Source organism: Pseudorca crassidens, chromosome 4 (genome assembly GCF_039906515.1).
Source record: "Pseudorca crassidens isolate mPseCra1 chromosome 4, mPseCra1.hap1, whole genome shotgun sequence".
NCBI lineage: Eukaryota > Metazoa > Chordata > Mammalia > Artiodactyla > Delphinidae > Pseudorca > Pseudorca crassidens.
The window spans coordinates 61,090,880-61,114,603 of NC_090299.1; the positions used below are offsets into that span (position 1 = coordinate 61,090,880).

General features: G+C 34.6%; 1 protein-coding gene across 1 annotated transcript in view; it reads left to right on the top strand.

Annotated features, from left to right (window-relative positions):
* Nucleotides 1-23,724, top strand: part of DTHD1 (death domain containing 1) — a 70,195-nt gene that overhangs the window by 14,354 nt on the left and 32,117 nt on the right. Inside the window, 3 exon segments of the mRNA XM_067734624.1 lie at nucleotides 11,708-11,872; nucleotides 13,572-13,861; nucleotides 20,853-21,097. Of these exon segments, the coding sequence (XP_067590725.1) occupies nucleotides 11,708-11,872; nucleotides 13,572-13,861; nucleotides 20,853-21,097 (700 nt within the window).

The following is a 23,724-nucleotide window of genomic DNA, read 5'->3' on the forward strand; positions in this document are numbered from 1 at the left end:
ATCTGGTATTGAATATAAATAATATAAAAGCAAAAGAAAAAGTAAAAATTCATACGGCAAAGTGGCAACAGAAAGTAAACAAGAAAACAGCATGGTGACATCAAAGAGAAAATACCATATAAATAAAATCATCAGTTATATTAAATAAATATAAATGGGTTAAACAATTTATTCTGTTGTCCATTTTAATGTTAAATATTTTTTAATACTTTATATGTTGTATTTGCAGAGGTTTCCTTAGATTTATTATATATTTTACCAATTTTACTGTCAATTGTTTAAGCTATTCATTTTATTAATTAAAATTCTCATTTCTAAAAGGCTATTGCTATATTTTAAAGGTCTTAAGAAAACTTTTCCCAAGGTACTATGTTTTTACATTATGCTTCCTATTTCTTCTTTTATTCCTTTAATCATTGTAAACACTTTTTTTTTTAAGTTTCATTCAGATTATTCTATCATCTACGAGCATGATGTTAACTATGTTATCTATTACCATGGTTAATCTAGTAGACTATCATACTAATTCCATTCTATGACTCTTAGCCTTAGAAATTCATTTCTGAGTATTGATTATAATTTTTGATCAGATCAGCTTTTCTTCTCCCCTTCCCTTCCACCCAGAGCAGCTTCTGTGTGCTTCTTTGTTGCTTTCTTGAGCTAGTGTTCAAAGGGATTTTGGTTGTTTTTGTTGTTTCTCATTTCATAGCCAGTGCTGCCCTTTGGGGATTCCAGTTTTTTGACTGAGTTAGTTCCAGCTGACAGCTGGAGGCTGTATCTAATGTGCCTGAGTACATGTTAGATTCTAGACTGCACACATCTGGTGTGTGTGCATGGTTGGTGGCGGGGAGCAGGCTGATGAGGGTGAGAGGATTCATAGATTCAGTCCTTCATGTTCCCAAGAGAGGAAAGAGGATTCTAGCTTTTTGAGATTTTTTTTTCCCAAATCTAGGAGATTTTCTTTCCAGCTTTTGAGTTCCTCCAACTTGTGTGTGTGTGTGTGTGTGTGTGTGTGACATTTCATCCAGCATTCTAAGATTGCCATTTGTCACCAATTCAACTAGCCAGTGTCAATTTCTTTTTTCTTCTCCATTTCTTTGCCTTAGTACATGATCTCTTCGCTTTTTCTACCATGTTTAGCTGAAGAACTCTCATTTATTCTATAAGCTGAAGCTCAGCTCTTTCCTTGTCTGTCAAGACAGTCTCTGATCTCCAGGAGGGATTGAACACTCCTCTCTTTGTGCCAGCCCTATTCTTTTGTACATCCTAAATCACACCATAGTGTTATTAAATTCCCTTTTCCATTTATCATCCCTCAGCATAATTATAACATAGTCAGTGCTATGTTGAATTAGGTGAATTAAATAAATTAATGAGTAAATTTGTGGAAAAGTAAATTGTGTCATTAATTTTCTATACTTTCTGACAACACTAAATTGATAAGTTATAATATGCTCTGTTGCTATTAGAGCTAGACATGGGTGGTGCATTTTCCCCATCCAGTGTAGCATAAAACAATTAAATGAGAACCTATATGAACTATTTATTTAACATTCTTTCATCAAAGAGTGAAAGCCAGTTGAACATTTTCTGTGGAAATAGAAACACAATGAAGCAATCCATACCTCAGAAGATAAAAAAGATAAAAACGATTTGAGGCCAAAACATAGTTTGAATATAAAGAATAAAAGGTCTTTGTTGCAGTTCATTCTTTCATGTGTAAATGATTTCTGGGGAAAAGATGAGAGTTATTTAATTACCAGCCAGAAAAGATTTCTTGACAGTAATGAAAGGAGAAATTAATTTCTTAAATGGAAACTTATTCCATATTATGCAAGAAATATTTTAGAGAGTTAGATGGGAAATGTTTTGCATGAAAAATGCCATTTCTATATAATGCTATTGGTTTTAAGATCATCTTATTAAAATGTAATATGTGAGTCATACACAAGAATATTTGTACAATATATGCATCGTATCACAAAAAATAATAAAATGGAGAAACTGGTAAAGCTACCACATAACTTAAGAAATTAGATATTATCAATACAATTACATCTCCTTACTTATCTCTCCCCATCCCATCCCTTACTTCGCTACCCTAATTGCTCTTCATCTTCACCAAAGTTAACCACTACTAGGAAATTATGAATCATTCCTTTGCTTTTACTTTTTAGTTTTATCAATATATCTCTCTCTCTATATATATATATATATTTTTTTTTTTTTTTTTTTTTTGTGGTACGCGGGCCTCTCACTGTTGTGGCCTCTCCCGTTGCAGAGCACAGGCTCCGGACACACAGGCTCAGCGGCCATGGCTCACGGGCCCAGCCACTCTGCGGCATGTGGGATCTTCCCAGACCAGGGCACGAACCCGTGTCCCCTGCATCGGCAGGCAGACTCTCAACCACTGCGCCACCTGGGAAGCCCCAATATATTTGTATTCATCACTATACAATACCTTGTTTGGTTTTGTTTGTGCTTACTGTTTGTAAAAGTGGTACCCTACTGTGTATAGTCTTATAGTCTTGCTTTTCCATTTATAAAAAAGTTCATTTTCACTTCTATATAATATTCTATTGAATAACTTTGTATTTTATTTACCAGTGTTCTTACTGATGGACATTTGGGTAATTTCAACTTTTTTGCTAAAACGAATAGTACTATTATGATTATTCTTCACTCAAAGTGTATTTGTGTAAGCATTTCTTTAGAGTATCTACCTAGAAGTCATGTTCAGTCATAGGGTATGCACATGTACAATTTTACAAGTTTTACGAACTGGTAGAACTAAATTTCATGCTCCCACTATTGCTTTTTATCTTTTCTAGTCTTGCATATTGTCAGATTTTGTAATTTGGAAAATTTAATAGATGTAAAATGGATCTCATGTGGTTTTAATCTGCAATGCTCTGATTACAATGAAGGTGACATCGTTCATAATTGCTTTTGTTAGACATTGTGTTTTCTTATATGTGAGGTATCTTAATTTCTTCGCTCATTTTTGAAGTTTTTACATTGATTTGTAGGATTGTTTATGGTCTCAGTGTTAATCCTTTGCCAGTTTGTGGTCTGTATTTTTATATTTATGTGACAGATTTATCATGTTTTTCTTTTATGATCAGTGCTTTTTGCCCGGTCCTAAAATACTTATATCTCCTAAATTATAAAAATGGTCCTTTTTTTATCTTATAATTTTAAAGGTTTGAATTTCAAGGAAGTCTTTGATCCATCTGATATTGAATTTTATATACAGTGTGAGGTAGGAATTCTTTTTTTCCATGTGGATAACATTTTACCAGCATGATTTATTGAACGATTCTTTCTTTCCCTAACAATCTGCAAAGCCTCCTCTGTCACACAACAAGTTTTCTTCTTCTGAGCTGTCCCATTGGTCAGTCTTTTTACATAGTTCTGAGCCAATCTAACACCGTCATAGTTATTAAGGCTTTATAATTAAAAAGTCGATATCTGATAGGTAAGCCATATCATATTCTTTTTATTCAGGAGAATTTTTGTTTCTGTTTATCTTGAAACTTTCCCATTCATATAAAATAGAATCAGTTTGTTAAGGTCCGCAAGAACGAACTCTGTTAGGATTTTGCTAGTAATTTCCTCTGACGTATGGGTCAATTTGGAGAAAAGTGACATCTTTAGCATATTAAGCCTTTAAATCTGTTACCTATAATATATGCTTCAATTTGTGTAGTTTTATAATGTCTTTCAATGAAGTGTTATCAAAGTCCCACATATGTATTACACACGCTTTGCTAGGCTTATTCCTAGATACCTTATAGTTTTAACTGCTATTATAAATGGTATGCAAAATTTTTGTTTTCTCATAAAAATATATATATATATATATATATATATATATATGAATGCATTAGATTTTTCTGCAGTGGTATTGAAGCCAGCCGCCTTTCTAAACCTTCTCATTATTTCTAATATTTGTTTTCGAGAATTCCTTCAAGTTTTCTATGTAAACTCTTGCATCAACTTTAAGCAATGAAAGTTTTGTTTTTCCTTCCAGTCAGCATGTTTATGTATTTAATCCATTTTGAGTTAATTTTTGCATGTGGTGTGAGATAAGTCCAATTTCATTCTGCATATGAATATCCAGTTTTCCCCAAACCATTTATTGAATAGGGTAGCCTTTCCCCATTGTGTGTTCTTGGTATTCTTGTAGAAGATCAGTTGGCTATAGATGTGTGGATTTATTTCTAGGCTTTCTACTCTGTTCCATTGGTCTTTATGTTTGTTTTTATGCCAGTTCCATACTGTTGTTACTGTAGCTTTGTGATATATTTTGAAATCAGGACATGTGATGCCCCCAACTTTGTTCTTACTCAAGATTGCTTACTCAGGGTCTTTTTTGGTCCTGTATGAATTTTAGAAAAATTTTTTCTATTTCTATAAAGAGTACCATTGGGATTTTGATAGGGATTGTATTGAATCTATAGATCACCTTGGGTAGTATGGAATATTAATTCTTCCAATCCATGAGCATTTGTTTGTATATTGTTTTTCTTGAAATAGAATTTTGCTGTGTGTTTCAGTTATCTATTTCTTCATATCAAACTATTCCAAACAACAGCCACTTTACTAGTTCTCCTGATTCTGTGGGTTGTTTGGGGTCTCAGTTGGACTGTTCTTTGGTTTATCTTGCCTAGGGTCTGTTATGCATTGCAGTAAGATGGTGCTGAGTCTGGAAAGTCCAAGATGGGTTTATTCACATGTCTGGAATCCTGGCAGTGGTAGCTGCAAGCCTGGACTCCGCTGGTATGCTGAAATGGCTGGGCCTCGTTCTCTCTCCAGGTAGTCTCAAGGTCTCTTTCTTTCCACCTGACTTCTCCTTATGGCCTCTTTCTGTCGTGGGCTCTTTCCAGAAGAATAGCTGGACTAATGACATGGAGGATCAGGGCTTTCAAAAGTACAAAAGCAGACATTGCCAGACTTTCTTAATTTTTAAGCCCGGAGTTATCAGATCACCATTTCTGAAATATTCTATTGATTGAAGCCAGTCTCGGAACTGTCTCTAGTCCATCGTGGGAGAGTGCTACACAGTGACATGAATATTGAGAGGTATGGTTAGTATCTCTGGAGACCAGCTACTGATCTGGCTTAAGATCCTTGATTTATATTGAGTTTTTCCTCATTTCTTTGGGGATATTATGCCACTGTTCATGGACTTAATTATTGATGCCGGGAAGATCTCAGTGAATTTTATTTTCATAACTTTTTGGGTGATCTGCTTTATCTTGCTGGCTGCTTTTAATATCTTTTCTTTGTACTTGGATTTCTGAATTTTTCTATGATGTATCTAGATGTAAATTTTAAACACTTTTTCTGAATACAATACATTATGCTTTCTGAATAAGTGGATTTACATTTTTTTAGATTTAAAAAATAAATTTTATTGCTTTTAGACCTTCTTGTAACTACTTATTCATTTGTGTTTTTGAAGGACTTTATGTACTTATTTAAATGAAAGATTTTTAAAAATTCTATAGTGCTTTACAATTTTAAAAAGTTTCACACACATGATTTCATATAATCCCATAATTACCCTTTCTTCCCCTACCCCTGCTTTGTCCCTCCCCACTTCCCTCTCCCCACTGGTTTCTTCTCTATATCTGTTAGTCTGCTTCTTTTTTGTTTTATTCACTAGTTTGTTGTATTGTGTAGATTCCACATATAAATGCTATCATACAGTATTTTCACATTTCTGAAAAATTCTTATATGTTTTCTAATCAAATATTGCCTCACCTCCATTTTATGTACTCCATACTTCTGAATTTCCAATGAGATGTATATTAGGCCGTATCTTTCTAAATTCCATATTTCTTTTCTTCTCTTTTACATTTTCCAACTTCCTGTCTCTGTATGCTATATTCTGTGTAATTTTTTCACATTTCAGTTCAATTGCCACAAATATTGTATACTTTAAAATATACTTTTAATCTATCATCGACTTTTTGTTTCCAGCAATTATATTTTTTATATCTTAAGGTTCTATTTAGTTCATATTCAGATTTCCCTCATCATTCTCGATAGTCTCTTGCTGACTGCTTATTTTTATGATACTGCCCTTTATCTTATTAAACTTTTCATATATACCTGTTTTTTCATACTGTAACTACTAATTCTGATACCTGCAGTTTTTGAGGGTGTTGCCTGTTATTTCTGCTGGCTGTCATTCATGGTATTTATCTCTTTATATGTTTGGGGACTTTTGTTTGTGATTATGTATATATGAGATTTCTGCAGTTGTAAATGGAGCTGCTTTCCTCCAGATGGCATATATTTCTGTCTATGCTGAGAACCAGGTGCTACTTACCTGGGACTACTTCAACCTCTTTGAGAGTCTTGGTCAAGTTCTCAAGTTCACCTTTTATGGTGAAGATCTCAAGGATCACAGCTCCTTGTTTTGCTCACTTGATTATCACTTAAAGCTTTAGTCTCCTGTATCTAAGTTATTGGAAAGGAATTTGTCCTCATAGTAATCCCATAATTCCTGGCTGTTTGCCCCCTGATTTGACCCTGGCTTCACAGATGTTTTGGAGGGGAATTTGGGACATTCCTTTAAGATTCCTTCTGCTTATTGCAAGCCAAAAAAAAACACATTAGAAAGCATATTTATCAGGATTTAGTTGTTTAGCCTTAGGGAGATAGAGAACTTAGATTACTTAGTGTCAATTTGTTATTTATAATCTTGTGTCTTGTATATTTAATTTATAATAGTTAAAAGATTCCACGTAAAAAAGTCATTTTATTTATTTAATTTTTAGTTTTACTGAGGTATAATTAACAAAGAAAATTGTAAAATATTTAAAGCATACATCATGGAGATTTTATATATGGATACACTGTGAAGATTCCTCCCATCTAGCTAATTTACACATTCATCATCTCACATATCAACCTTTTAAAAAAATTTTTGGTGAGAACATTTAAATTCTACTCTCTTCTCTTAGCAAATTTCAACTATATAACAGTGTTATCAACTATAAGCACCATGTTTTACATTAAGAAATGGTAATTTTATAAAAAGTAAAACCACACATGCCATATTTTTCTTTGTACTGATCAGTCAGCACAATGTTGTTGACACAGGTTAATCTCACTTAATAGAATGAAATTATTTCAGCAAAATTTTGAGGTAAGTGCTTACTGAGCAAATATGATTTTTCACATTTATTAAATTTGGAGGTAGTATACTAGAAATATTTTTACTTTATTATATACTTTTATACTTAAGAACGTATAATGTTACCTGTGGATTGGAAAGCCAAGTGAGGAAGAATTTAATTTAATTTCCAAATCAAAAAGAAACTATTACTCAGAATAGCCAACAGAATATTGAAGGAGAAGACCAACATTGGAGGACTACCTGACTTTATGACTTACTATAAAGCTACGGTAATCAAGACAGTGTGGTATTGATGACAAAAGAATAGACACATAGATCAATGGAACAGAATAAATAGTCCATAAATAGATCCACATAATATAGTCAACTGATCTTTGACAAAGGAGAAAAGGCAATACAATGGAGCAAAGACAGTGGAACAAGTGAACATCCACATGCAAAAAAAAAAAAAAAAGAATCTATACACAAATCTTATACCCTTCACAAAAGTTAACTCAAAGTAGAATGTAGACATAAATGTAAAACAGAAAACTATAAAACTCCTAGAAGGTAACATAGGTGAAAATCTAAATGATCTTGGGTATGGCAATGACTTTTTAGATACAACATCAAAGGTGTAGTCCATGAAATAAATGATTGATATGCTGGACTTCATAAAATTAGAAACTTCTGCTCCGGGGAAGACAATGTCAAGAGAATGAGAAGGTGAGCCACAAACTGGGAGAAAATATTTGCAAAAGACACATCTGATAAAGGACTCCTATCCAAACTTTACAAAGAACTCCTAAGACTTGACAATAAAAAAACAAAGACCTGATTCAAATAGGCCAAAAACCTTAACAGATACCTCACCAAAGAAGATGTACAGTTGGCAGATAAACATTTGAAAAGATGATCCACATCTTACGTCATCAGTGAGATGGATTAGTGGTTTAGACTATTTTTAGTGCAGTTTTAGGTTCACAGCAAAATTGAGAGGAAGGTACAGAGATCCTATTTACAAAGCAGAAATAGACACAGCTGTAGAGCACAAATGTATGGATACCAAGGGGGAAGGGGGTGTGGGATGAAATGGGAGATTTGGATTGACATGTATACACTACTGATACCATGTATAAAATAGATAACTAATGAGAGCCTACTCTATAGCACAGGGAACTCTACTGAGTGCTCTGTGGTGACCTAAATGGGAAGGAAATCCAAAAAAGAGGGGATATATGTATATGTACAGCTAATTCACTTTGCTGTACAGTAGAAAATAACATAACATTATAAAGCAACTATACTCCAATAAAAATTTTAATAATATATAGTCTAAAAAACAAGAAAAGAAACTACCCTTGAAAAGTTCCCTGTAATGTCTATTTCTACTTGCAGAGACAAAATATTGAGGTACCTTGGAACAACCTTTTTTATCTCAGGGAAAAATCTTAATTGTGTGGCACTATGGCCTGTACCTGGGAATGATGCATCAGGACACTCTTAGACTTGAAAAAGGCAGCCTGGGGAAGACACTTGATGGTTTGTCTACACTACTATTTTATTTCTGGGTAATTATACGAGAAATTCTGGAAATTATATTTTCTATTCTAGTGGATCTAAAGGAGCTTCCATGTTCTTCAATGTTCCTGTTCATTATATTTGAATATTTGACCACAAATGGGCCAATCATAATTCCCTTAATGCCTGGAATTTTGGACATTGAAAGAGCCTTGAACTCAAGAAATAGCAAAGTCAGTTATTCTTGAATAAACAAGTTGATTTAATAAAGTTGATTATGTTTTATGAAACTATTAGTATATCAAACTGTCATCTTTTGTGGAGTATAATCAAGGGCTATTCACTGTCTGGCAATACTAGTTGTCAAAGTTTGCTAATAGTATGTATTAAAAAAAAAGTGTTTAGTTGCAGTGCTGTTAAGAACAGCTGGGATAAATAAGCATGCCACTAAATTATTTAATTTCAATATAAGTTGTATCTATTATCATATTAAAGTCTAAATTTTAGGTGATAGATGTGCTAACTCACCTGTGGTAATAATTTTCAATATATACAAGCATCAAATCATCACATTGTATATACAAGTATCAAATCATCACATTGTACATATTAAACTTGCACAAAGTTACATGTCAATTATATCTCAACTGGAAAAAAAATAGTTTAAATTTGACCTTAATATCATTAAAGACTTTTTTGATTTTAAGTGACAGAAAAACAAACACAAAGTGCTTAAGAGAAAAGGAATTCTTTGATCCACATAAATTACAAATCTGGGGATATTTTTATTTTAATATTTCTCTTGGACCAGGAAAAACCCAGTCTCTCTTCTCTTTCTGCTTCCTCTGTGTCACTTCCATCCTCCAACATGCTTATTCCTCATGCTGGTAATATTACTATGTCTTCAAAACTCCAAGTTCAGCAGAAAAGAGGAAACTTCTTTTCCCCATGAGTATACATAAAAGCCCTGGCTCTTATTCTTACTCCAAATCGTCACAAACCCATCACTGAACAGATCACTAAAACCAAAAGGAAGATGTGCTGTACAAGGCAGGCTAGCCTAGTTTATGGCATGGTAACACAAACCTGATTCATCAAAGACAGGCTTGGTCGTCTCACTCCTAGACTTAAGCTGAAGGGCAGCCACTGTTTGGTTGCTGTCATGGTGGCAGAAGAAAGACCTTTGGATAGACCCACACTAGTAATTAAATGCTTAGCCTGGAAATGACAGAATGACATTGTTCACTATTCATTAACCAGAACAAGTCACATGGCCTCACTCAACCATAGGGGACAAGGAAGTGAAACTCTATCATGAGCTCAGAATGGTAGGGGGAAATTGGGTATTTTGAAAACAACACTGATGAATGCCAAATGTACTAATTGGCTCAGGTCATATACCCACCTAGACCTGGGAGTAGGGTCAGCTCCACTGCAGCTGAAAACATGTAGGTTTTCACAGAAAACAGACTATTATTAGGAAAAAAGTAGGAGTTATTATCAGAAAAAAAAATATATTACATATAATTAAGTCAATTTCTAGTAAATGACCAAAGTTCTGGATTCAGTATGAGTATATCTTCCTGTGTTAATAGATTATTATCTTCCAAGTGTTAAAAATTTTACCATATTTGTATAAACCAAAAGCCAAAAACTGTTATATTTTCCCCTATCCTCTTGATTTTAATCTGGTTGATCAACAGAGTCTAAAGTTTTCAAAGTAGACATTTTAAATCTAGTTCAGTTCCTAATTTATGATTTATAGGACAGCTAAACCTGTGAAACTAAAGTGGTTTTAAACCCTTAACTAATTCTATTCACAAATAAAGATGTGGGATTCACACTTACGTCTTCATTCTTTAGTACCTAGCTAGAACGGTTCTGTCCCCCTTGTGGGTTTTAGCAGCATTAGACCAGGTTTTGTTTTCCTTTTTCCAGCAAGATGTTCAGTATCAAGTATTTTTCTTTCTGTAGCTTTTAAGTGAATACCCATTTAAGATACCCATTTAAGTGAATTTAAGAAGAGTTTATTGTAAGGCTACAATAGGTACTCTCTGCTTTCTCCATCTCTAAAATTACCCTAATTCTTTCACCTTGTTTTTTTTCCTTTTCTCTCTTAGCATCTGCTCTGTTTTTCCTTTCTTAATAATCTCTCTGCTTATTCATATTCATAGCCCAGGGCACTACAGCCAAAGGACAATAAGTTACAATCTCTGGGCCTTTTTCTTAGTCAAATTTCAAAGAAAGAAATCAAATTGGCTGGATATTGGAAGTTGATCTAGTGTTAGCGAAATCAGCTCTGGTTGGGAGAAAGTATCACATAGTATATACAGCTGTCTCTTTTAAGCTTTGTGGTGGGGCAAGTTAGCAAGGAGAATTGTACAAGAAAGCTAATTGGCCATGTCTGCTGTAGGAATTAGGGTGAGAATATCAATACCATTTATCCTTACTACAATTTTAAGTGCTTTACAAATTTTAACTCATTTAATCCCATGAGGTGGATAGTATTATTACACTCATATTACAGATAAGAAGACTGAAATATAGGGAGGTCAAATAACTTGTTCATGGTCAGAATTTGGAAGTAGGCAGTATTGCTCCAGAGTCTATGGTTGCTATACCACAAGACTTGGCTATCCTAAAGCATCAGTTTACATCAGTGAATTTATTGACTTGGGATATTCCCTTAACTCTTTTGCCAGTAGTAAAATGTTTCTCATTCTCCAAAGCTCATCTTCAATACTAGTATTTTCACTTTGCAAGCTTTCCTGAACACCTTCCTTCTGCTGTTAAACCACCCTGTACATTCTCTTCATTACCACACAGATCACCTTGTCCTGTGATTGTTTAATGTTGTAATACTGTGAGCTTCTGTTGAGCAAGGGCAATATATACCTTATCTTTATGTTCCTGGTGCAAAGCATAATTACTGGCACATAACATATACTTACTGAATTGTTATTGGATTATTCACTTAATGAAAGAATGAATGCATTAAATATGATTTATGCTACACAAATTTTACCAGTTTCTCTTCTGCTTCCAGATTATAGGACAAAAAGCACTTCCATAAGAAAACCTGGGAACAATGCTTGTGAATCTTTGAAATTATTGGGATTCAGAAGCCAAGACAGTGGTTGGTTTGTGCTTGATGGTTTCATGGTGAGAACCGTGCAAAGTGGCTTGATATCATTTGAATTGTGTGAACATTTAGAGAGGTAATACAACAGTAAACAAAAAATATTGATGATATTATATCCTGATGGTTCGTAATTGATGTTTACAGAAGTAGAATCATAGGATTAGACCTTTTATTCCTCAAATAGAAATATGAATAGTCCTTTAGGGGGTGCTTAAAATGCAAACTAGGCCTGACATGAATATACTATCAGTAATTTCATTCACGATAGTTTAATAGGTGCTGTTGGAAACCACTCTTAACTTAAATTTATTTTTACAGCTTTCTTCTAACTCCAAAATAGTTTTAAAATAGCACCTTCATTTCTGAAATTTCATGGAGATAGTAATTAACCATTCATATTATGCTTATCTCCTATGTATATATAAACTGAATTTGTTATTCCAGTGTCCTCATTTTGCTTTCTCATTTCCATGTTTTCTAGACAGCTCATTATGAGAAGAGTTAGACGTGTTAAGGTTCCTGAGAAGTAGACACTCATAAAGAGAGGGCAATCACATGTCCAAAGATAGCCTTTATCTCATAAAGGAAGAACTTACATCTATAATTGTCTTGGGTCAGTTCCCGAGAAAAAGAGTCTACGATGAGAATGCAAGTGATTCTTTGAGAGAGGGCTCTCAGGAGACTCCTGTAGAGTGATGAAAGAAAGCAGGGAGGATAAGGGAAGAAATGGGAGAAATTATGGCTTGAGCTGAAGTTTTACCTCAGCCTGATACCTCAGGGGAGCTCTGAAGTGTGAGTTCCAAGGAGGCTGGCTTTACACTCTTGCATCAGTTAGTCTTCGTCTGTGGATGTGATGCTGTTCTGGGGGAGGGGGCTCTTATAGAGCAATTTTCTTGAGAACGGTTGGGCTACAGGTGGGCCAGACCAGGAAGAGGGATTTGAATTAGTTTGCTAGGCTGCCATCATAAAGTATCACAAACTCAGTGGCTTAAACAACAGAAATGTATTGTCTTACATTTCTGGATGCTAGAAGTCCAAAATCAAGGTGTTGGCAAGGTTTATTCCTTCTGAGGACTCTGAGGGATCTGTCCCAGGCCTCTTTCCTTGGCTTATAGATGGCTCATTTCATGTTCACATGGCATTCTCTCTGTATGCATATTTGTGTCCAAATTTATTTTTTATGACACCAGTCATACTGGATTAGGGTGTACTCTAATGACCTCACACTGATTTGATTACCTCTGTAAAGACCATATCTTCAAATAAGGTTGCATTCCGAGGTACTGGGAATTTGGCCTCCAACACAGGATTTGGGTGGAGGGGACACAATTCAACTCATACAGGGTCCACCATAACAACTCTTATCACACAGTGACAGAGATGAATATTTCAATCTCCACTTAATAATGACATATATTTTGTGTCCTATTGATAGTAAACAGATTATCTGGATCATCTTTCTCTTTTTGAAGTAATACTCTTTGGTAATGTTAGTTAAAATATAATTTAAAATATGCCGCCATATTTAGAGCTAAGCTGAGGCTGGATGACTTCTTTGTTTATGGGCATCTGTTTTAGAACTTGATTTAAGCTGGTTTCCTGATTGCCAAGAGTTTCATTCAAGTCATTCATGAATTTAATCAATTAGTCATCAGAATGCTTGATTTTTAAAGGAGGTTTGGTTAATAATGGCTTTTTGGGGGTGTTATTAGTTATTCTTGATATTTTTGAAACTGGCTGTTTCCCTCAGGTTACTCCTTCTTTCTTCCATGCAGGTTTATAGTGCTTCACCCGTCTTCCATTGTGGACAATAGCCATTCGGTTTCTTTTGTGAAGTCTTTGGAGGAAGCCATGCTCAGCATCACTGTTTGCATTGTACTTTATCACCAGAAAGACAACCCACATAGAATTGTCATTTTAGTGGTGCTTTCTAAAGATTTACATCAGGTGCTTAGGAACTTGCGCTTGGAAGCGTCTAGTGGTCCTCCAGAGCCATCTCGCCATTTCCAAGTGAAAGAAGGAGAACAACTCCTTTTAAGGTTTACTGGAAACATATTTGCTTCAAGTAAGTATCAAGAAATCTTTTTGCATGTTCTATGGGCTATCAGCCACAAGCTTCAGAAGGAGTCCACTAAACATGTTTTACTAAGGAAATCTTCAAAGAACTGAGGGGAAGCTTTGGAAAAGTAGGAAGAGAAAAAGGACTTATTAAATTCTTTCTTTCCAGTCCGCTTCTTCTCTTTTTAGAGCATGCACATTCCTTAATGGGAAGACCCTAAGTGACACTTTTAGAAATAATCTTCTCCATAATTTGTATAGCTGCCTTCAAGCTAGGATCATCTCTTTCCTACACCAGTGTCGTTGCCTCGTAAATATTCCTCTGTTTTCACTATTAGCCATGTGAAATGGAATGTATCAATATTTCCATAGAGTAATAACAGTGATCTTTTAAAAATGAGTCATACTTTATTACTTCCCTGATTAAAACTTTGTAATTACCTCCTATTCCACTTTAAATAATGCCCAAACTCTATGTTGTCCTACAAAGAATCTAACGTGAGGTCAGTGGACTCCCAAGAGACGTGTGGATAGACTATAAGCATAACTGTACTATTTATAATTCCAGTTATTGTATTTTATATATTTAAAAGACTATGCTGGGAAGGAATCAATAAGCTTCACCAAAGTCCAAAAGGGACCATGGCACAAAAGTGGTTAAGAACCTCAGATCCAGATGACATACCCCTGCTTACCTCTTATCTTTATATTTATCTAGTGATCTTTTATTTCCATTATAAATCTTACCACAACTTGAAATTACTTTACTTATTTATTTGTTTATATACTTTTCATTCTTATATTTATGTTCTTCACTGGAATGTAAATTCCATTAGAAAAGTGACTGTGTCTTTCTTGCTGTGTACCCTTGAGCCTAGAATAGTGCCTGATATATCAAGGGCTTTCAATAAATATGTAGTGAATCAATGAATATATGATGATGCTGAGGAAGATAAACAGGGTGAGTGACTATGAGAGGTGGCAGGAGATGTGGCAGAAGTGAGGGAATGGGTGAGACAGAAGAGATAAAAGGAGGGAAAGAGAAAAGGAAGAAAAAGAAGAACAGAGAGAAAACAGCTGTATGAGAGAAGAGAGAAAAAGAGCTTTGGGGGGGTTGCCCTCACAGCCATTTCTTTTTTATTGATTCAACCCCTTTTCCTTTCTAACTCCTTTCCTTGAGGCAGAATAATATCAAACAGCATGCATGTAAAGATGAGGTGTGGGGGAAATTCAGGAATGGGTTCTGTGGGAATTTCTGGCCCCGGAGTCCTGTGATAGACTTGACTTGAAGTAAGAGTCTCTGTTTACTTATAAATTAATATAGATCTCATTGATTTTTAAATGGTGCCTATTTTCTCTCTAATTCTGGAAATTACTCTAAGCTCCGCTGGCTCTTTGCTCTCTGTGGCTTCAAAAACGATGTGGCTTAAAGCTGAGGCTGCCCTGTTTTTGGTATCTCAGAAATAAGTGAGATTCAAAATGTCCCAATTTGAAGTATGTCTTCCACTTTCGCATGCAGAGTCTCAGCCATCTGAGCCAGCTGATGGGACCTATGGAGTGAGTGACAGAATGTCACAAAAAGGGGAAGGGGGAGGAGAGGAAGGAAGGGTGGAAGATATCCCTTCCTACTTGGCTTCCGGAATAGAAACTATGCTAGGATAATCCCTCTAAGAAGAGAGAGTCAAAACCTGGAAGTGTCCCACCCAAACTAGTGATGCAAATGACTTCCTGTAGTACTTGGGACAGCAGCTGTGTTTACCTCCTGCTCCAAACAGGAGAGAGTTACTGTGCTTCTCATAGGCAACGGTTGAGTGTACTATTGCCTATAATGGGGAATAGGGAGTATATGCTAAAATAAGAGTGCCTGGAGACAGGCAGCATGTGTGCGGTCCCTCCATATAGGAATGAAGAACTCCTCTTCACTCAAAGAAAATGAGTCAGTCAGGATGCCAGGATCCTTTCTCCTTTGCCTTTTCTAGAGACTTATGGCCAGATCTGGAGCTTCACTGGATTTTCTCCATCTAAGAGGAGCAAGACCCTCAGTAAAGAATTGATACCTGATCCTTCCATCAGGGCCTGTGGTAGCCTCTGTGAATCTCAGATACAAACTGCCAGAGGTTGTCTGCCTGGAGGTCCTCCCCTCAATCCATCCCCACCGTCTTCTCTAGTCATCTCCTACTGTATTTTCCTATGTCACTTATAATGATCACGTGTGGAGAAGCTTTTCCTATCTTTCCTGATTACCTCTATTCTTATTTTACTTATTCAGATCCTTATGTAATTCTCTTAGTGGACATGGTCATAGATATAATCTTCTATTTATTTTTTAATTGTTTGATCAATGTCAGTGTCTCTGACTACAGTGCCATGAAAGGAGGGCCTGTTTTATTGGTGGGCCTGCTTTATTTTAGGGAGGTGCCTAAAAGCTAGAAGAAGTATTTGTTTGAAGAATGAAGACAAAAGCTTTGGAACAACCTTAACATTATAGTATTATGTGATTAAAAGTATTTAAAACTTTAATTAATAAATTTAGATGACTGCCCTCTGAGAAATATCAAAATCTCTATATTCCTTATATAGAATACAGATGGTTCTTTTGACTGAGGACCTTGGGACATAGAGATAATTTCTACTTCTAAGAGAAAATAAGATAGGTGTTCCTTTGGTTTTTATATTGGCCTTTGGCATTCTTCTGGACACAGCTAGAATCTTCTTTCTCTCTCTAGGTTAGAGCTGTTGATTCAGCACTTAAGCTTTCTATTGCATCACATCTAAGCCCCCAGTGCTCAGAAAATTCATAAAGTGCTAGGAAACGGGCAGACAGAATTTTATATAATGACACCTTAGCACCACTCATAACATCGAGTAATGCCCCAAAGAGGTCTGTGTGTGTCCAAGTTGCCCCAAATGCCCTTTGGCCCAGAGAAATAGTTTTCCCAGACACACGTGTTAGAATGTTAGAATGACCTTCCTTTTACTCATTTAACAAAGATTCCCTGTCCTTATGTACATTATATTTTACTGGAGAGACACAGAGAAGAAGCAAATAAATAATAAAATGTACAGCTTAATGAGGTGGAAAATTCCTTACAGAAGAATAAAGGAAAGGGAATAGAAAGTCTCAGAGAGAGTGGCAGATTTGCAATTTTAAATAGACTCGTCAGAGAAAGTGCCATTTCAGCAGAGACTTGAAGATGAGAGAGCAAGCCATAATCCTATCCCAGGAGAATTTGTCCCGGGCAGGACAAGGAGGCTGGGATGGCTGGATGAGAGGGAGGGAGAGGAGAGTTGGAGGAGATGAGGTAGGTACTGGTCATGCCTTGAAGGCCATTTCAAGGACTTTGCCTTTTATTCTAAATGAAGTGGGAAGCCAAGAAGGGTTTTCAACAGGGCCATCACATGATCTGGGTCAGATTATATCTGTGTTGAGATTAGATAGTATAAGGCAAGTGTAGCAGCAGGGAGACAGGTTAATGAGCCATTGCAATGAATCAAGCAAGGGTTGATGGAGGCTTAGAGGCAAAGGTATTAGAAATTGTTTCTGGTATTTTCACCATAAGCATCTTTGCCATAGACACCTTTGCCGCAAGTATTTTTACTGCATAACTAATTAGCCATAAGGCAATTTTGCCATAAAAGGTATAATGGCAAAAAATAAAAGAGGGACATTTAAAAGCACATAATGAAACATGAAAACTGAATAACAAAATTATAAAGACTTTACTGCGACACAAAATATTTAAATACAGTTAAAATGTGTGTAGATTCATGACAATGCTGCACAGATAACTGATTTTATTTTGTGGGTTGTACCTAAGCACTTGTCTTCCAAGTCTTTTGTTCATAGTATTTTATACATTTTTTTAAACTTGTTTATTCATCTTTCTGTTTGGCATCGCACTTTTTCTTATTCACTAAAACTTCATCCTTCACTGAGAGAGGTATCAGTTTCCATTTACTAGGATGCATATTTGTAACTGAGCTTTGTGTTGCATTGCAAAACCTTCCACACTGTTTGTCCTTTGCATATTGTCACATGTCTCTTGACAGATGTTCCAAAGTTCTATGGAAAATGTGGGTTCAACTCTGGGCCTGCCAGGCTCTCAGTCTCAGCCTCTTTCTCCCCCAGTGTAGTGTGTTTCGAAATAAGAAACCAATTCGTGGGGTAAAACATCGTCATCTGTCATGATTTTTTTGTTGTATATGTCAAACCAAACTGTTAACCAGTTATTTTATCTTTTACAGCAAAATTGCCTTATGGCCAGATAGTTATATGGCAAAAATGTGGTGGAAAAAAGGCTTGTGGCAAAGATGTCTACAGCAAAGATGCTTATGGTGAAAGTACCTAGAACTGGTGGAGATGTGTTAGGACACAGAAACATCCTGAGCCAGTGGTTCTCATGAGAGTATTCTGGTTCTCTGTGTTGGTAGCATGTCACTTCTTCATGTGACTTTTCTAAGCAAAAGCATATAGGTCTATGTTTGTACTTCCTATGTCTTCAATGAAAAATATTCCAATATGCATTGTTGAGAAGAAAATACATTGCTATAAAAAATATCTAGTAACTCACAAAATATAAATAAATTATTTAGTTCTTTAAATGACAAATATTTATTGTATAGCTCCTATCCTACTATCCCTGCTAGGAACTATGTACATAATACATTGACGAGAAAGAGGTTCTCAAAATGTCAACTAATGATTGCTTTCGTAATTTTGGTATTTAATGAGTGACTTTTGGTTTTACTTCTCTAAATATGCCAGAGTGGGAGAAAAAAATAAAATAATGCAACTTCTTTGTGCTATTTGTTCTTTTTTTGGTTCTGTTTTTTTCTGTGACAAAGGGTCTTCAAAATATAGTGTTACATCTTAGCAACAATGAAACTCCAACTTAAGTCTACATAATACTTTCTTTGATAACACTAAGATCATGCTATTTATTACTAGTAAATCCTCAATAATTTCATCCTTATTTCATATATAAATGTGATTCTTAGAGATTTATATTACAAATCTTTATTTTTTTAAATTAACTGGCAATTCAAGGTAGGTAAGTTTTAGAAATAGGTAGAACCAATGTGACTACACCTCATCCTCCAATCTTTATATACTTATATACATTATCCTTTATGAGTAATTGTATACCTGGCAGGGAGTATCATTCAAGGGGTGGAAGGAGAAATTTACTAAATTATATTCTGTTGGGACAAAAGTAGAAACATTTTTCTTGGTAGTACTCTAGTGGCATGGAAGTAGAAGTTTGCTAAGTATTCCCACAGTGATCTAGAAACTCTAACTTACTAGATGATATTTCAGTGACTCCAAATAATTTATCTTTTTTTTCTTTTTCCCTTTCTTTCTTACCAGAATGAAACTTTTAAAGCAAACCCTGGCTAGTCATGCCTGTCCTAGGATGTCCTAGGAATCTGTTTTGTTCAAGGAGCCAGGTTGCCTCTAAAATGTAGACTTAAGCAAAGGGACATACTCCTATACCTTCCATAACCTGGAGTTATTCTAATTCTAGATTTAATTGTGCTTTAGAAATTCACCAAAATGACGTTTAGCAGTCAAAACAAGGAGAAAAGTATCAGTGTCATTTACATCTCTCACAGAATGCAAGAGGGAAAGCTTCCCATAAGAGAAAGAGAGAGAAAGAGAAAGCTCTGGGCAGTCAACTTTCAGGCCTCTGAGAGCAGCAGAAAGTTGCAACTTAGATATAAAAGCTTCATATTGACAGTCTTTTAAAAAATTTAAGTGGGTTGGTTTTTGTCATACAAATTCAAAACAATGTAAGAATCCGTCTTCGTTCTTCTCATTTGCTGTCATTGCTATTATTTACTGAGCCTTTATTATGTGCCAGGCCCTGTGCCAATCATTCTATCCATACTCCCTCATTTAATTCCCAGAACAATCCTAGGACGTTAGTTTTATTTCTCGTTTTAAAGGTAAGGAAGTTAAGGCTCCAAGAAGTTCAGAGATGTGCAAGAACTGGCTAAATATTACAGCGTAGGTAAATATTAGAGGCTGAACGTGGATCTAGATCTTTATGTCAGAAACATATTATAACTGCTACGTTACAGCTTACTTTTAAATTTTGCTAAGGGTAATGCACACTTGCCTTACAAATACCGCAGTGTCTGTTTTACTGTTGCAATGAGAAGGTGAAATATCCTGACTGTCATGGTAAAACCCCCAAGAGTGAAATGTTATGTTCACTAAAGCTCCATTATTTTCAGTGAACAGTTGAGAAGACTTTTACATATGCTTGTTTGGGGAGAATTCACCAGGTTTTAATAGAAATTTCAGTAACTATTAAATCTAGAAACTATTCCATTTGGAAGTTCTAGAACAGCACTGTATTTCTGCATGGTGAAAATGTTTTATATGTGTACTCTCCCATATGGTAGCTACTAGACAGACGTGGCTATTGAACATTCGAAATGTGGCTAGAGCACCTAAGGAATTGAATTTTTGATCTTAATTAGTTTTAACTTTAATTTTAAAAGCCACATTTTGCTAGTGGCTACCGTATAGGAGAGCACAGTTCTAGAATGTCTGTTGCGAGGTCGTGATAGTGTGCAACGTGATATGAATAGTTAAGTGAAAGGAAAAATATCATTCTTAAAAAGTGAAAATAATTTTCTAAGTAGAGAAAGAGATGAGTATTTCCAATGGTTTCTTGTTGTAGCAAAATGGAATAGAAAAAGAAAATCAGATCAATGATGACTCCCACAAATGCATAAAAAAAGAAAAAGAAAATCAAAGATTATTAGACCTAGAAGCAGCCAGAGAACACCTGGTCCAAGTATAGATGAGAATCATTTTAGTAATTTATACAGTCTCAGCCTAGTGCTGGTTTATTAGGTTATGTTTTGACAAGAGGTATTGACACAAAAAAGACAAATTTTTTAAAATGAATGATTATTTGGATTTTTAAAAAATAAGTAAAAAAAGTGGTATATATTAATAGTAACAAATGCATTTTACTTCTATTTAGGCAATGGGAAGGATTATGGAAAAGACTACAAGCTTATTTTTCATTTACAAAGGAAACCTAGACTGGAACTCCAAATCAAAGAGGTGGATGAATTTGGAAACTATAGCTGCCCTCATTATAAGGGTACCATTGTAGTTTATAAAGTACCTAAAGAAAAGATAGTCCACAACTTGGATCAATCTCTTATACTTAACGAAAACAATTATCAGTTGCCAATTTGCAAATTACCATTGAAATTGCCAAAGGTGAGTCATTTTACTTCCCTAATTACTGTATTTTTTTAATTCTCTATAATTCTCTACCAAATTCAATACTGCATAAATACGGATACTTATGGTTGAAAGGAAAGATAGGAATAATGTTGATAAAGAAGGATAAGCTACAAGAGTGATAGAATGCATGTCAGGATTTCTACTTTCTTCCATATCAACTTTGTAATAGGAACAATTCAAATTGGTCTGGTCCTGACAGTATATTGTTAATGACTATTGAAAATATGTCATTCATTTTCTGTAACTGATTCTGAGTAACTAAAAAAAATCATTTATAAAAACATAGAATACCTTTCAGAACACAACAATTTTTGAAAAATCATGTGGTGACAAGGAAAATGACATAAAAATATTTTCAGTGAGACTTACCAAATCCTGCACGTTTGTTTTAAGAGTTAATTACTCTTTCATTTCTGATTTTGTTTATTTGAGTTCTTTTTTTTTTCTTTTTGGTTAGTCTAGTTAAAGTTTTGTTAATTTTGTTTATCTTTTCAAAGAACCAACTGTTAGTTTCATTGATCATTTATACTGTCTTTTCAGACTCTATTTCATTTAGTTCCATTCTAATCTTTATTATTTCCTTCCTCGATTAAATTTGGACTTTTTTGTTCTTCTTTTTCTAGTTCTTTCAGGTGTAAAGTTAGCTTATTTGCAATTTTTCTTGTTTCTTGAAGTAAGCCTGTATCGTCATGAACTTTCCTCTTAGAACTGCTTTAGCATAGATGTTGGTATGTCCTGTTTCTGTTTTCATTTGTCTATGTAGTTTTTGATTTTGTCTTCAAATTCCTAATGACTCATTGGTTATTCAGTAGCGTGTTGATTAATCTCCACATTTTTGTGAATTTCTCAGTTTCTTCTTTTAGTTGATTACTAGTTTCATGTCACTGTTGTTTGGAGAAGATGCTTGACAGGATTACAATCTCCTTGAGTTTATGGAGACTTATTTTGTGACCTAACATGTGACCTATTTGGAGAATGGTCCACATGCACTTGAGAAAAATGTGTATTCTGCTGCTTTTAGATGGAATGTTCTTTCTCTATATATGTATCTATTAGGTTCATTTGGTTTAATGTGTTGTTTAAAGTTGATGTTTGCTTATTAATTTTCTGTATGGATGATCTATCATTGAAATTAGTGGAATATTAAAGTCCCTTATTATTACTGTATTGTTGTCAATTTCTCCCTTTAGGTCAGTTAATATTTGCTTTATTTATTTTGGTGCTCCTATACTGTCTGCATATATATTTATAAATGTTACATCTAGAGGAGAAGTTACAACTGATACCACAAAAATAAAAAGAGATAATAAGAAACTACTACAAACAATTATATACCAACAAATTAGGCAACCTACAAGAAATGGATAAATTCCTAGAAACAAAAAAATCTTCTAAGATTCAGTCATGAAGAAATAGAAAATCTGAATAGACTGATTTCTTGTTAGGAGATTGAAACAATGATCAAAAACTTCCCAGCAAACAAAAGTCCAGGACCAGACAGCTTCATGGATGAATTCTAGCAAACGTTCAAAAGAATATTTACTATCTATCCTCTCAAACTCTTCCAACATATTGAAAAGGAGGGAATGCTTCCAAAATTTTTTTATGAAGCCAATATTACCCTGATACCAAAACCAAACAAGGATGCCACAAAAAAGAGAAAATTACAGACCAATATCCTTGATGAATGTAGATGCAAAAATCCTCAACAAGATGTTAGCAAATCCAACAATACATGAAAAGAATCATAGACCAGGATCAAGTGGGATTTATCCCAAGGATACAAGGATAGTTCAACATCTGCAAATCAATCAATGCGTTATACCACATTAACAAAATAAAGGATAAGAATCATATGATCATCTCAATAGAAGCAGAAAAAAATTTTGACAAAATTCAACATCCATTTATAATAAAAATTATCAACGAAGCAGGTATAGAGAAAAGTTACCTCAACATAATAAATGCCATACATGACAAACCTACAGCAAACATCATACTCAATGGTGAAAAGCTGAAAGCATTTACACTAAGATCAGGAACATGACAAGGATGCCCACTCTTGCCACTTTTATTTAACTTAGTACTAAAGGTCCTATCTACAGTAGTTAGACAAGAAACATAAGTAAAAGGAATCCAAATTTTAAAATTGTCACTATTTGCAGATGGTATAATAATATATATAGAAAACCCTAAAGACACTACCAAAAGCTGTGGGAACTAATTCATCAATTCAGTAAAGTTGCAGGATACAAAATCAATATATAAATAAATCTGTGGCACTTCTATACACTAATAATGAACTATCAGAAAGAGAATTTAAGAATACAATGCCATTTACAATTGTATAAAGAAAAGCCAGTAATAAATTTAACCAAGGAGGTGAAAGGCCTATACACTAAAAATTGTAAGACATTGATAAAAGAATTTGGAGAAGATACAAATAAATGGAAAAATACCCTGTGCTCATGGATTGGAAGAATTAATATAGTCAAAATGTTCATACTAACTAAAGCAATCTACAGGTTTAATGCAATCCCTATCAAAATTCCAAAGGCATTTTTCACAGACCTGGAACAAATAATTTTAAAATTTGTGTG